Raw genomic sequence first — 12,807 nt, 5'->3', positions numbered from 1 at the left:
GACTAAAGGAAGGATAATCCCCCTTAGCAAAGAGGATATACAAAAGTGGAATTGTACATGCGGCAGCTTTTCCTCCTACATTGCCGTGTCTGGAATTGATTATGGAATGTGCATCCAAATTTGACCTAAACAGTAAATCCATCATTTTTGATGAAGGGAAGAGAGTGTTGGCCAACATCGGCGAACAAGCAATCAAAGAAACATTCAACATTCCCCAGTACAAAGGCATGACGGTTGTGATGATGGATCAAGCAACCAAATCATTTCAAGATGGTCCAAGAAGCCTATTTCACGCATCTAAAGCAGAATTGGATTCACGTGGGAAAGAAAGGTGTTAACAGATCATCGAGGTTCACAATGGCAAATTTCAAACAAGAATATGGTGATCTCGTTGTTCTTCTCAGCCGGATGATGGGCCTAGCTTACGGTATGCAATTTGAAAACTGGATGTACTTCTTCATTGATGAGATTGAAAAAGGGAAAAGAAGATTTGATTGGGCTAGGATCATAAGCGAGAACTTAGAATTGCAACTCAGAACCGTCCAAAACCAAAAGCAATTCTACATGGGCTCCTATATGTTCTACCTAATTGCTAGATTGTACAAGAGTCCAAGACTTAAGGCCTTAGGAGAAGTTGGTAATGGGCCGAGGCAATATTTGGTGCATGAATGCTATCCGCAGCTCCATTTGCATAACAACAAGGATTACAAGATATTTTGTGATGCCTTCGCCGTGAAGACAGTAAGGATATTACAAGGGACACCTGTTAAGAGACTTTCACCGAAAGCAGAAGCAACAATTAGGAAGTATGGGAGTTGGTTCATCCAATTTCCATAATTTACATACATTAGAGTGGCAGGAAGTATAGTTTGTCCCAAGAGACTTCCAAGGTACCCAGCCTACAAGGTAGTTTTAATGGAATTGGCTAGGAAACTTGAACACTATGATAGAATAATGAGAAATGAAGGAAAAATAGCGTTACCTTCTCAATCATAATTGGCAATGATAGTTGCCCCAATCGAGCCTCCTTTGCAGCTGCGGAGAAGGAATTGGAATGGTCTCATCTAGGATGGTACAGAGCAAGGCAAGGATTTGATCCTAATGGTCTTATCAAGGCATCTCACGAAAACAAATTTTAACATGTTCCCACCATAGAGGATTTTTAGGCCAACGCCAAGGATGACTTTCATGTGAGAAAGCTAGCTTTCTCGAGGCTGTCGATGAACATGATGAGAGCTATCAAATGGAGAGGCCTTGATATTCCAGATCAACTAGAGGATGATGGAAATGTGCAGAGAGAAGATTATGACAGATTAGCAGGAACAGAATTAAATCCAGTGAATTGGGAGGACCATCAAGATCCTTCCTTGGAGGCAATCACAAGGGCAGTAGATTTACATACTAAGTCGTGGTATAATGAAAGACTAAGGAAGCTACAAAGACAAAGGATTCCCCTTACCTATGAGATGATGAGGCCAAAAGAGAGACAAACAGAATCAATCGAACAGAGGAATGAAGTAGACGGCAATAATAAATGGTTAGAAACGGCAAGAAGAAAGCTTCGGAGGTTGAAAAAAGCAAAGAACATCAGGAACCTCCAACCAAGAGACAGCATACAGTGCCATCAAGAGAAAGTATATTTGAGGTGAGAAGCCAAGAGGTTAATTCAAGTGATAAAGGGGCCGCGATAGAGGTGAGCTCTAATTTAGAATCAAGTGGTTACAGTGAGAGTACTGAGTACTCTCCTCTATCAGAGAACCAACAAGGAAATGATATGGCAGTTACTAGTGGAGAAGAGGATGGACCAATTGATATTTAAGAGATAAGTCAGGCACCCGAGGCCGTTGGTGATGCTTTGTTAGTCGAACCAAATCTAGATTTGGGGAGATGCATCGCATCACTATGGTTAAGGCAAATGATCATGCCAAGAGGCGAGGTGGTAACTGCTCATACAGTTGAGGACATCCAAGGATTAATGGAAAAAGGTGATAGCAAGAACCAAAAACAAATGGCAAAAACGGTGGCAAAGGTAATAAGGAGTGGCAGTGATGGTCACCGAAAGGTTCAGATTGCTATTCCAACAGTCAACAAGGCAATGGCTAAGATTGCGGCCCAGGAATATGAAATAGTGGAACATAACTTGGGAATAAACACAAATGATATGGAATGTGAGGAGGTCCAGGAAGGTATAGCATCAATCAGAGAAAGGTTGAGGAAGGCAAATGAAAGAATAGTAAAGTTGGAGGCCGAGAACAAATATTGTAGAGATTGCCAACCCATCCAAAAGCTGCACCAAGCAACCCTTCCTCAAGACAGCGGGAGCAATTCAGAAGAGATATTAGCTCAACTACATTAAGTCAGGGATTGGATCCATGATATAATCCAAGATGGGCAAAATTTCTTGCCCTCCTTCATCTCGACATTCCAGTTATTAGTGACTGTTAGAGACAAGTTCAAATTATTCGAAGAGGAGTGGAAAGGTTTCCTTCCTATCAAAGATTTTGCTATTCTTAGGCTACAAGTGTTCATTGGGCTACCAGAAGCATATTTGGAGAGGGCCAAGTTGGTTAACAAGAGAGGATTGGGTACAGTTGAATCTTGGTTTGTTGCATTGACTACTAAATTTAGATAACTTGAAGAAATCCATAATGAGATTGCATTGCATAGCCCAAGCGTCGACACTTCCATTTCAACCATGATGAGTGAGACTAGGATGCACTTGATTTTGAGGATATCAAAGAAGAGAATATCAATGAGACAAATTTTGGATTGAGGTTGGCTGAGTTAGGAAAGGTTGCTATCAAGAAGAAGCATTTGGGCACCCTTTCTCTCTCAATGCTTTTATTGGATTTGTGAAAGAATATAAGAAGGATCATGAAAAGATACTTCAAGCAGCAAGCAGCGTGGCGAAGTCAGCGGAACTCAAGGCGAAGCGCACACCTTGTCCTCCTATGGAAGAAGTTAATGAAAGGCTAGCTAAGTTCATTGCCTTACCTAAGAAAATGAAAGAAAAGGGAAGATTTATATTAGAGGATCATTTGACGTAAGCCCAAGTGGCAATTTCTCTTTCTTCTAGAATAAGACAAGTGTCTATTTCTGATTGGCCACCATTTTGGTGCCTTCTCATTCATTGCCACTTTTTACACATTTTTCATTGGTCCATTGACGAGGTGGTGGCTTCTCATTGGCCAATGGGGTGGCAACCCTAGCTAGGGTTTTTAGGATCCAATCTGGATCATTGATCTTGTTTTGATCTCCACCGTCCGTTGTATTTTTGGCCCCTATAAAAGGCCATTTGCTCTCATTTGTAAATTGTTGGAGAAATTGTTGCTAAAATAATACCAAAATCGCTCTCTTTTTCATTGTTGTGACTTGCATGGTGATTAAGAACATTGGGTGTTATTGCATGTTTTCTACTTCCACATAGTTAGATTTCTCTTCAAGTTGTTGAAGTTGGTTGCATTTCAAGTTGTTCAAGCAAGAATAAAGTAGATGGATAGATGTATGGTAGCATTAGTAGATGTTTGATCAGGATCAATAATAGACCACTAGCATCCTAGCGGCTGGTTGGGAAGCCTTGTGTGGTAAACTAGTTCATTTTCCTTTGAATCGCTGCATCTGTGGAGGTGGGGCCGCTGGATAGCCTTCATTAGATTCGATCCCCGTCCATTTGCCAACCTTCCATTCATAAGAGTAGGAGTAGAATAGTGAGTAGTTGGGTAGTCAAAATTTAGAGAAGTAAGTCAAGGATCAGAACACACCCATTCACCCTCCACCACCATCGCTTTCCCACCAACATCATCATTGGCAGGCACATACCCTCCATCATCGCCACCATCAACATTATCTGCCACTCGCATATTTCACAAACCGAACCACCATCTTCATCATCCCACCAAAGTCCAAGTCATCCTCAATAATTTGCGTAAGGCTGCCAATGTGATTACCAGCGAATCACATTGATAAAACTGAGTGAGTATCCATGAGAGTAAGGAACATTGGAGTTATTCTCATATCCCATGAGCAATAACTTTTCAAGAGAGGAATTGTATGTTTGATACTTCATATCAGATGTTCAATTACTAATATGTTATATAAGTATACAAAACTCGCATCAACAAGGCACAAGAAGCGAAGCCAATACAGGATGTGGGACCGTCACATAGCGTTGTGGAGCATATGAAAAAAGTAGTAGAAAAGGCTGTGGGGGTACAACAAGAACACCTAGTGGCGTCAGAAGCAGTCGAAACATTCTTTGCTGATATAGCCGTCCTAGCGACTCGGGCTCGTCAGGTGGTGGCATCTATGGAGGCGCAGGCTGTAGACTCAGTGGTGAAGGAGCTGGAGGGAGTGGTATCTTTTATGAGATCAAGATGCCTGGCTGCCTTTACAATTTTCTTTGAGGATAGGGGTTGGCCAAGTGTGGAAACTACACAAATGCGTCACTATTAGGCCACCAAGAGGTGTCCGGGCTTGGAGAGCTGGATAGAGACATGGACTTAGGAGATTGTGCAGATATACACGGAGGCATATTACACCCTTCGGAAGAGCCAAACAGATCAGGCAGCAGTTGAGAGGGCCCGGGAGGAGTTAGTTGCCAAGGTAGCTAAGGAAAGGGCGGCCTAGGAATCCAAGAGGGCAGCCTTGCTAGAAAAACAAAGTCAATTACAGCAATTGGCAGTAGAGAAAGAGAAGCTAGCAGATTAGAAAGAAAAGGAATTGGAAGAGATCGCTAGAATGATGCAGTCAGCTCTGGAGCTTCAAATGGAAGCGGAAGCCGAATTGAAAGTTCGAAAGGAGCAAGTCTACAAGCTACAGGCTGAGCTAAGTGAACTGAGAGCATGGACACCTACCATGCCAGGAACCCATCCCCCTACCTAGTATCTGTATATTGATGTAATTAGTTGTGCAATTTTCAATTTTGAGTTTTGTTCCATTGTCGTCCGAAATGACTTTACTTTTTTGGAGGCATGGTGTAGTGATTGTAGTCAATAAAGTTATAAAATAGCCAAGAGGTAGATTAGCATGTTGTCGGTAAAGTTATAAAATAGCCGATGGGTAGATTAGCATGTTGTCGGTAAAGTTATAAAATAGCTGACGGGTAGATTAGCATCTGAAAGGACACGTGATGGTTGAGTCACCCCTTTGGAATGGTATATGTACACTGTCCGAAATGGACTTTGGATCATTGTTGTAATCATCATTGGAAGCACTATGTAATCTCTTTGGCATATATGCAAATAATAAAAGGAGTACTGTTGTGTTACATGTTCTTGTCTATTGTCTATATGTATTAAACTATTTACCCCATACGGTAAACAGGCACAACTTTTAAAAAAATTGAATGAAAGAAGTCAGAGATTGTACGGCCTCTAAAAGCATTGTACGGCCACATGAATAACCAAAACGGAGGAAATAAGATATAGTCACCATACACATCCAGCGAAGTAAGGCATGGAAATACGACCATACGGCATCATAAGAGGCAAATCTTGGAAGGTCGCCGTACGGACACAAAAGGAAAGCTACTTTCAAATTGATACCCATCTGCCTAGCCATCATTTGTATCAAGATACCCATTTTCTGATTTTGTTTTTGTGCTCGTCATTCTTCTAATCGTTGACCCTGTGCTTCGTATCCAATAACTGCAGAAATCTTTGTTCTTGTGCCCATCGTTCTGCTAATCGTTCTCCCTGTGCTTCGTATCCAATGACTGCAGAAATCTCTCTTCTCCTGGATCCCTAGCATTCTTGTCGCCCATATTGTCAACAACCTGTTTAGCTGCAATTAACTGTTACTCCCAATATCCCTCTTCTTGGCCTGTGTTTATTCATGCTGTAACCCTTCTCAGATTATAGTGGTGTGCCAAAGGTTGTACACTCCAATCTGTAATAACATTGCCTAGTCGTTAGCATTAATTACCCACAAGGATGGCAGGATACACTATTCTAATACCACTGTAATAGCTCACCCTGCTGTGCTAAATGTTTTCAGACCGAAACTACTTTGCTAAATTTGTCCCTGCAGTTTGACTTAATATGGGAATTCTATTTGTTTGACTCTTTCTCTGTGAGTCTGTTTGTTTCAATAAGCGCAGAGGATGTTTTGTAATTGGACTGATAAGATATGCAGTTTATAATATAGAGAGATAAGAAAACAAAAACTACAGATTTCTTTCATTCATGATAGGCAATTTTTTTACATTCTTCAGAGATATTGCTAATGTTCACCAGTAAAAATATCAATGACCTGTTATGGGTCTCACTTTAGTGACATGAGATGTCCAAGGCATGCATTAACTCTCAAGCAGCTAGTTGGTTCAACAGTTCAAAGGTGCAATAAACTCAGTCTTCAGAATTTGGTTAATATTACTCCTGATGATGTTGCCTTTGTTGAGCTTGTAGGATTCCTACGTTACAATCCCTGTTGGCCAGGTAGTTAGCTTAATCCACACAACCTGTGACTTCACTTCCTTTCAAAGTCTGAAATATTCCTTCCCACAGAGTGGATGACCATATAAAAGATGATTTAGAATTACTCTCCAAAATTCCCTTGCCTGGCAACTAATGACAGTAATGACTGTTGTTACACTTTCCCTACGTTGCAAATGTGAGAGCCAAGCTGTCACTATTTCCGAGAGTCACTCCAGCTTTCACCCATGCCAGTATCACTTTAACTCTGAACTTAGTCTTAAGACCAACGCTTTCAGTGGTGTCAAGACTGTCAGCCAGTAAGGATAATTGTCCCTCAGGCCGAACTTTGTTCCTTCTACAATAAATCCCTGTTGCTGTTTCTTCCTGTAGCATAACCAAATAAGTTCTTTGCATTCCATTGTCTCATCTTTTTATGCCTTCGCGTACACCCCTTCAAACACCCCGACTCTCCATCTTCCAGTAACACACAAGGTAAAACAATATACTTTACTTCCAAGTTTCTATGCACATCTCGACACCTACTCTAATGCCAGCTGAGTAATGTTCCTTTCCTTGAATTAATTACGTGGGCCACCAAAGTTTTTTTTTTTTTTTAATTGGTCACTAAGTATACATCAGAATAATAGTGCAATTAAGCTCAGAAAACAAAACTGCCTTGGCCAAACACAATCCCTCAAGATCCCATCAAAGTTTTTATCTCCGTAGACTCCTTAATGCATTATATAGTTTTTGCACATGCACTTATAAGGTTCGATGTTTGATCATTCTAAATTTTTCTCTTCTTGTTACATTGACTATTAACGTTTAATGTTAAGAGTTTCTACAACACACGACTTCTACACTAATGCTTTTCTAATGGTTAGTATGCATTGTCAAGGCCAAAGTCTCAGTTATCTCCTTTAACCCCCACCTTACCTCCCTGCCACCCATTTTCTTCCTTTCTTTCCTCTGTAATACTTAATGATCAATGACCAGATGAATGAGGTCAGTCACAAGTTCTAGTCTATGACAAATCTTGTAATTGTATAACTCACAAGATAAGCTTTCTTGGAATTATTCAAAACTTTAGGGTGTTGACATATTCTCCTTACAGAAAAAATAACCTACAAATACATCGAACTGATAGCAAACAATGTTAGACTACTTAGAATCTAGCTTAGCTATATAGATGAATTACAGCTCATGTCTATCTAACATTTGTCATCCTTAAAATTAAAGATTCTAGATTCAGATTAGGTTCCCAAAGGTACCTTGCAAGATTTCAGCATAAACAGAAAGATCAACAGAAGGAGACAACTTCACTTTTCTAGAATGGACTTTAAGAATGTCTAAGCGACCCTTTGGCCCAGGAGGAAGAACTCTAATCTGTAAAAGAAAAATAGAAACCCATTAGTATTGAATTGCAGCTTTGCACATACTGCACTTCACCCACTTTACAAAGTGAATGATATAGAAAGAATAATACAAGGATGAGGTTAATTTGTAAAGAAAATAAAATGAAATATTTAATACGACTGCAATTAAATGCTCAGCCCTTACTTGTTGCCAATGAAAGAAAGGAGAATACAAACACAACACAAAGGAATGACCTTGCGATCAAAGCGACCAGGTCGCAGAAGTGCAGGATCTAGGAGATCCTTCCGATTAGTTGCAGCCATAAATATGACACCCTTTCCTGTATCAAATCCGTCAAGCTCTATTAAAAGTTGGTTCAGTGTTGTATCTCTTTCCATTACACTTGCATCGTAATGCTCTTTTGCTTGGTCCTCATCATGTCCCTGGCGTCTGATTACACATGGATAACACCCATAATCATTAAAACAGTTTCTTATAAAACTGCTCTTGATAAAATCTCATTGAATAATAATATGAACTGTTGGTAGTTTAATTCGTAAAGAGTGACAACAAAATTAAATGACTAATTATATATAATGAATACATGAAAATGCTTCAGGGAATAGGGGATGTGACAATCTGCCAAAAATCAGAGTGATCATGAAAATATGCTATATGCTATAACATAAATTTATTGTTTAATTTCCTGATAAACAGAAATCAAAAAATCTCACCTAAAAAAAAAATCTCATCTAATAACCGTTTTGGCCAATTATATAAGGTGCACTTGATCAGGATTATTTCAACCTTCCCTGACTCATTCCCAAGAAAATTCAAAATATGCATATTACCTCAGAGAGATATAAGCTATGGGATGATGTCAAAATGAAATTGATTGAAAGGAAATCCTTCAATAATTTCAAGCTTGCAGAAATATGCAAACTTGTATAATAGAAATAAAACAAAGGTTTGAGATATTGAAAACTGATCCCAACTCAACACAAAACCCAAAAATTAATCATCTTTGGAAAATAGGCAACGAGGTTAAAAACAAATGGGGCACAATGTCAATCTTGCAAACACTGTATTAATTCTCTCAAGTCAAATTATATTAAAGTTTGAGTAAAGTGAATTAGATCAAGTTTTCCCCAGAATGCAAATGATCAAATCCAAATACAAATTAAAGACTCGGTACTTACGAAGCTCCTAAAGCATCAATTTCATCAACAAAAACTACAGATGGTTTGTTGACCTGCGGCAAAAGAAACAATCAGTTTCACAACATCAATAAACAAGATAAAAGTAATAATGATATATGTCAACCACAAAAGCTATGGCAGGAAAACCATAATCACAATAACAACAGACAAAGGTTAAGATTGCTTTCTAAGTCACTGCCAAACCAGACATAAACTTACTGTATGAGATCCTACTTTGTAAAATCTTACAAGGAGATTTCTTTACATTTATGTTCAAATTATTTGAAAGTATCCCTGAGTTTTAACCTAGTACTGAAGTTTGGTAATAAACCAAACTATGACAATCTGCATACACTTGGAATGGAAAGAACACTTGAAACCCAAAACAACACTACCTAGGTAATCCAGGTAAAAGGTAAGAAAAAAGTTCACCTTTGCCCTTTTAAAAAGGTCACGAACACGAGCCGCACCAACACCCACAAGAATTTCTGTGAACTCAGATCCTGCCATTTCATAGAAAGGTACACCTGCTTCTCCCGCAATTGCCTTTGCCAACAAAGTCTTTGAAGCACAAAATGTCATTAGTCGGCTTAAACAGCTTGGGATATAGAAAAAAATCTTCCAGTATATAGATGAAACTTTTGAAAAATAATATAGCTTATTATCTTTAGCTATATATAAGTCACTAGTAAGATGAAGAAAGGCACACCTATACCTTGCCACAGCCAGGAGGACCTTCCAAGAGCACACCATGGGGAGGTTTTGTACCCATTTTATTGAATAATTCTGGATTCTTCAAATAATTCACTAGCTGATTAAAATAACAGCAATAAAATCTAAATGAGAAACCAATAATACAGTAATTAAGGCATGATTAAGAAATAAATTAAAGCAAAAGCCTATCTGAAAAGTTTATTTGATGGAATGGTGTTAAATATCAAAATAACTTAACTTCAGCATCAGTAAAGAACATAAATAAGACACTTGAAGTAGGAAGAAAATGTGTGAAATTTCAAATTAACAAAAAACCTGTCCAAATCCAGATAATATGAAATAAGTTGCAAAATGCAATTTTATATATATATATATATATAATTTATTGCTGTAGCAATTATATACAATGTGCAAGTGCATCTGCTTAGTATTCAGGGAGTCTATTACAGCTTTGGATGCGCAATCTGAGACTTCACAAGTATGCTATTATTCTACACAAATAAAATATTAGTCAAAACAATGAAATAATGATCAAAGCAACTGACTGCAATATTACATGCATAACTAGCACATAATGAGCAATAAGTAGCCAGTTAAGCGCCAATAAATAATCCAGTAAGCAAAAACTGCTTACTCCTCTAGCTGATAAAAATACTACATGCACAAGTGAATATAAACAACAATGCATGCTAGATAGACTATCAATAGTATATATTTCTTGATATTCATGTAAAGCCCTTATATATAAAGACCAAGGGCAATCAGCCAACGATCAGACTACTTTCCCAACACAATGCCCTGTTTTCTCTAAAGAAAACAAGGATCCCCTATTTTCTTGATCTTGCTGGTTTTGTGAGTTATTGCAAGAGGTTTTGCACTGAAATGCATTTTCAATCTTCAAACTCACACTTTCTTTGTATGGGCCATTCCTGAGCTCTCAGATTTTTTCAATGGGCCCTATAAAAGCTTCTAGGTTGGTGAAGGGTATCATGTCTTAGTTGTATTTTTGCGCTAATTTTAGGTATTCAGATTTCACGTTTTGAGGATTTGAGACAAATTTGCATTTGTTTGAGGCAATTCCTGTCAAAAAATCTAAAATTAAGTATCTGGATATCCAGGTGGTTCCAGTGAATCTTCTCTTTTAAAAAGTATAAAAATTTTAAGATAGAAGTTGATGTTTTGCCTGCGCAGATAATCAAACTTTTCATGCAGTTTATCAGTTTGTGCAAAATTATTTTGATCCTCTGAAACTGCATGGATTTTGTTCTTCATCCAACTTTTTGACTTGTTGACCATTTTTTGCATTTCTGTTATGATTCTTTGCTGCAAAAACCCCACCTTCTAGTCTTTTCATTGCATAAGTAGACACTTCATGCAACCTTGGCACTTCCACCTCCTTCCCTGTACTGCAGACTTCTCACAGTTTTCTGCAACTAAATTCCCTCTTCCATTTGCAGTTAGAAACCCCATCAGCTTTGCATGCTGGAAATGTGGGCTTTTCATGCAACTTTGCAAATGTTGCATTCTTGCTTTGAAATTCTGAATCTCTACACCTAATTGCCATAGCAAACATTTTTCCATTGCAAACTATCTTCACAACTCTATCAGGTACCGGATCATATCAACACTCTGTTGGCTTATATATTTGGTGAATCACCCAATTCTATCATGACTCCAAAAGTCCATCATAGAATGAATATTTTGATTCTGTATGATCGATGCAAATTGATGGATTTGGGAATTCTAAATGGTCCTTTGATGAGAAGTGAAGAACTTTATATGTAGCATACACCCTTGTTTTTCTTTAAAAAAAATTCTATTGTTTTTTCTGATTGAACTGTTTTATACAAAAAGAATCAGACTTAGAAGTGGTATAACAATAGATATTTATTGCAGCAATGAAATAACTGAAATAAATTGCAAATACAATATTTTCAAAGTACCCACAACCAGAAAATTTCAAAATAACTTAAAGTAAAATATAGCATAAAAAAGATATACAGATGATAAGCTCATAATAAAATCAAATTTCCAACATACCACTATGCTGACATACAGTATTGAGAAATGACAGAAAATCTAGGCAGTTGGCCTACAATAACCCTAGGCCCCACAATTAAAATACCACCAAAGCGGATGGTCTGATTAAGAAATGATTTGGAAAGGTTTAGTCACCACAAAACTGCAAATGCACACTCCAAAACAACAACTGCTCCATTGCAGAACCCCCACATGCCTTCCAACTCATCTACACCCAGCAAGGGATGGTATGTTTAATAGCCATAAATCTGCAAATGAACACTCCAAAAAACCAATCGCTCCACTGTAGAACCCCTCACATCCCTTCCAACACATCTACGACCAGCAAGGGATGAAACCTTTAATCGCCACAAATCTGCAAATGAACAATCCAAACTACCAATTGCTCCATTGTAGAACCCCCCACATCCCTTCCAACACATCTATGGCCAGCAAGGGATGGTACGGCAAGCCTCAAAAAATATATATCCAATCTGCTATACACAATCTCTCCTGAGTTCCTTGAGAATCGAAATAAAGATATCAACCAATAATGAAGTCCAAATATGATTCCTCAATGAAATCACCAAGTAATATTCCAAATTTTGTCTTTCACCACTGTAGAGGTGCTCCTTGCGAGGGTTTTTGTCCTCACAAAGCCACAAGATGAACAAGTTCAACCAAACCTAAAAACTTGCTTATAAAGCCCTCTAATTCCCACACCCATCTAGAGAAGCTTTTTCAACTTTTAAAATTATAAAATAAAATAGCTTTTGTCATTAATAAAAGCATTAGTACAGAAAGTTTATACATTTAACTTATTTATTTAGTTGCCAATAGTGGCATGGTGTGATAATTTACTTGTGCTGTTGCTGTTCTTGCCATCTAAATTCAAAGTTACAAACCCTATTGGGCTGGTATTGGTGAATATTTAAAATTTGTCACCTCACTGGTTTATAGCTCCAGATCTAAGGCATTTATCCCTTCCTTCGGGGAAAAAGGAATATAAGTTTTTGATTTTTTAAGTAATAAAATAATTATAACTAAAATAAATTTAAATATAATAACTTTTAAATTAATAAAGATGAGACCATAGAAATTCTAAA

At 37.9% G+C, this 12,807-nt stretch overlaps 1 protein-coding gene across 2 annotated transcripts in view; it reads right to left on the bottom strand.

Annotated features, from left to right (window-relative positions):
- Window positions 1-12,807, bottom strand: part of FTSHI1 (FtsH extracellular protease family) — a 189,419-nt gene that overhangs the window by 56,951 nt on the left and 119,661 nt on the right. For both annotated transcript variants that reach the window (XM_089833042.1, XM_089833041.1), the window contains 5 exons: window positions 9,684-9,779; window positions 9,401-9,529; window positions 8,969-9,021; window positions 8,024-8,219; window positions 7,685-7,799 (listed from right to left, as the gene is read on the bottom strand). In XM_089833042.1, coding sequence (XP_089689168.1) covers window positions 7,685-7,799; window positions 8,024-8,219; window positions 8,969-9,021; window positions 9,401-9,529; window positions 9,684-9,779 — 589 coding nt within the window. The remainder of the gene's footprint in view (window positions 1-7,684; window positions 7,800-8,023; window positions 8,220-8,968; window positions 9,022-9,400; window positions 9,530-9,683; window positions 9,780-12,807) is intronic.

Source organism: Cupressus sempervirens, chromosome 5, assembly GCF_028749045.1.
Source record: "Cupressus sempervirens isolate cs-2001-9-10 chromosome 5, ASM2874904v1, whole genome shotgun sequence".
NCBI classification, from domain to species: Eukaryota; Viridiplantae; Streptophyta; class Pinopsida; order Cupressales; family Cupressaceae; genus Cupressus; species Cupressus sempervirens.
The sequence above is the reverse complement of the archived record's forward strand: the minus strand, read 5'-3'. Positions and strand labels throughout refer to the sequence as shown.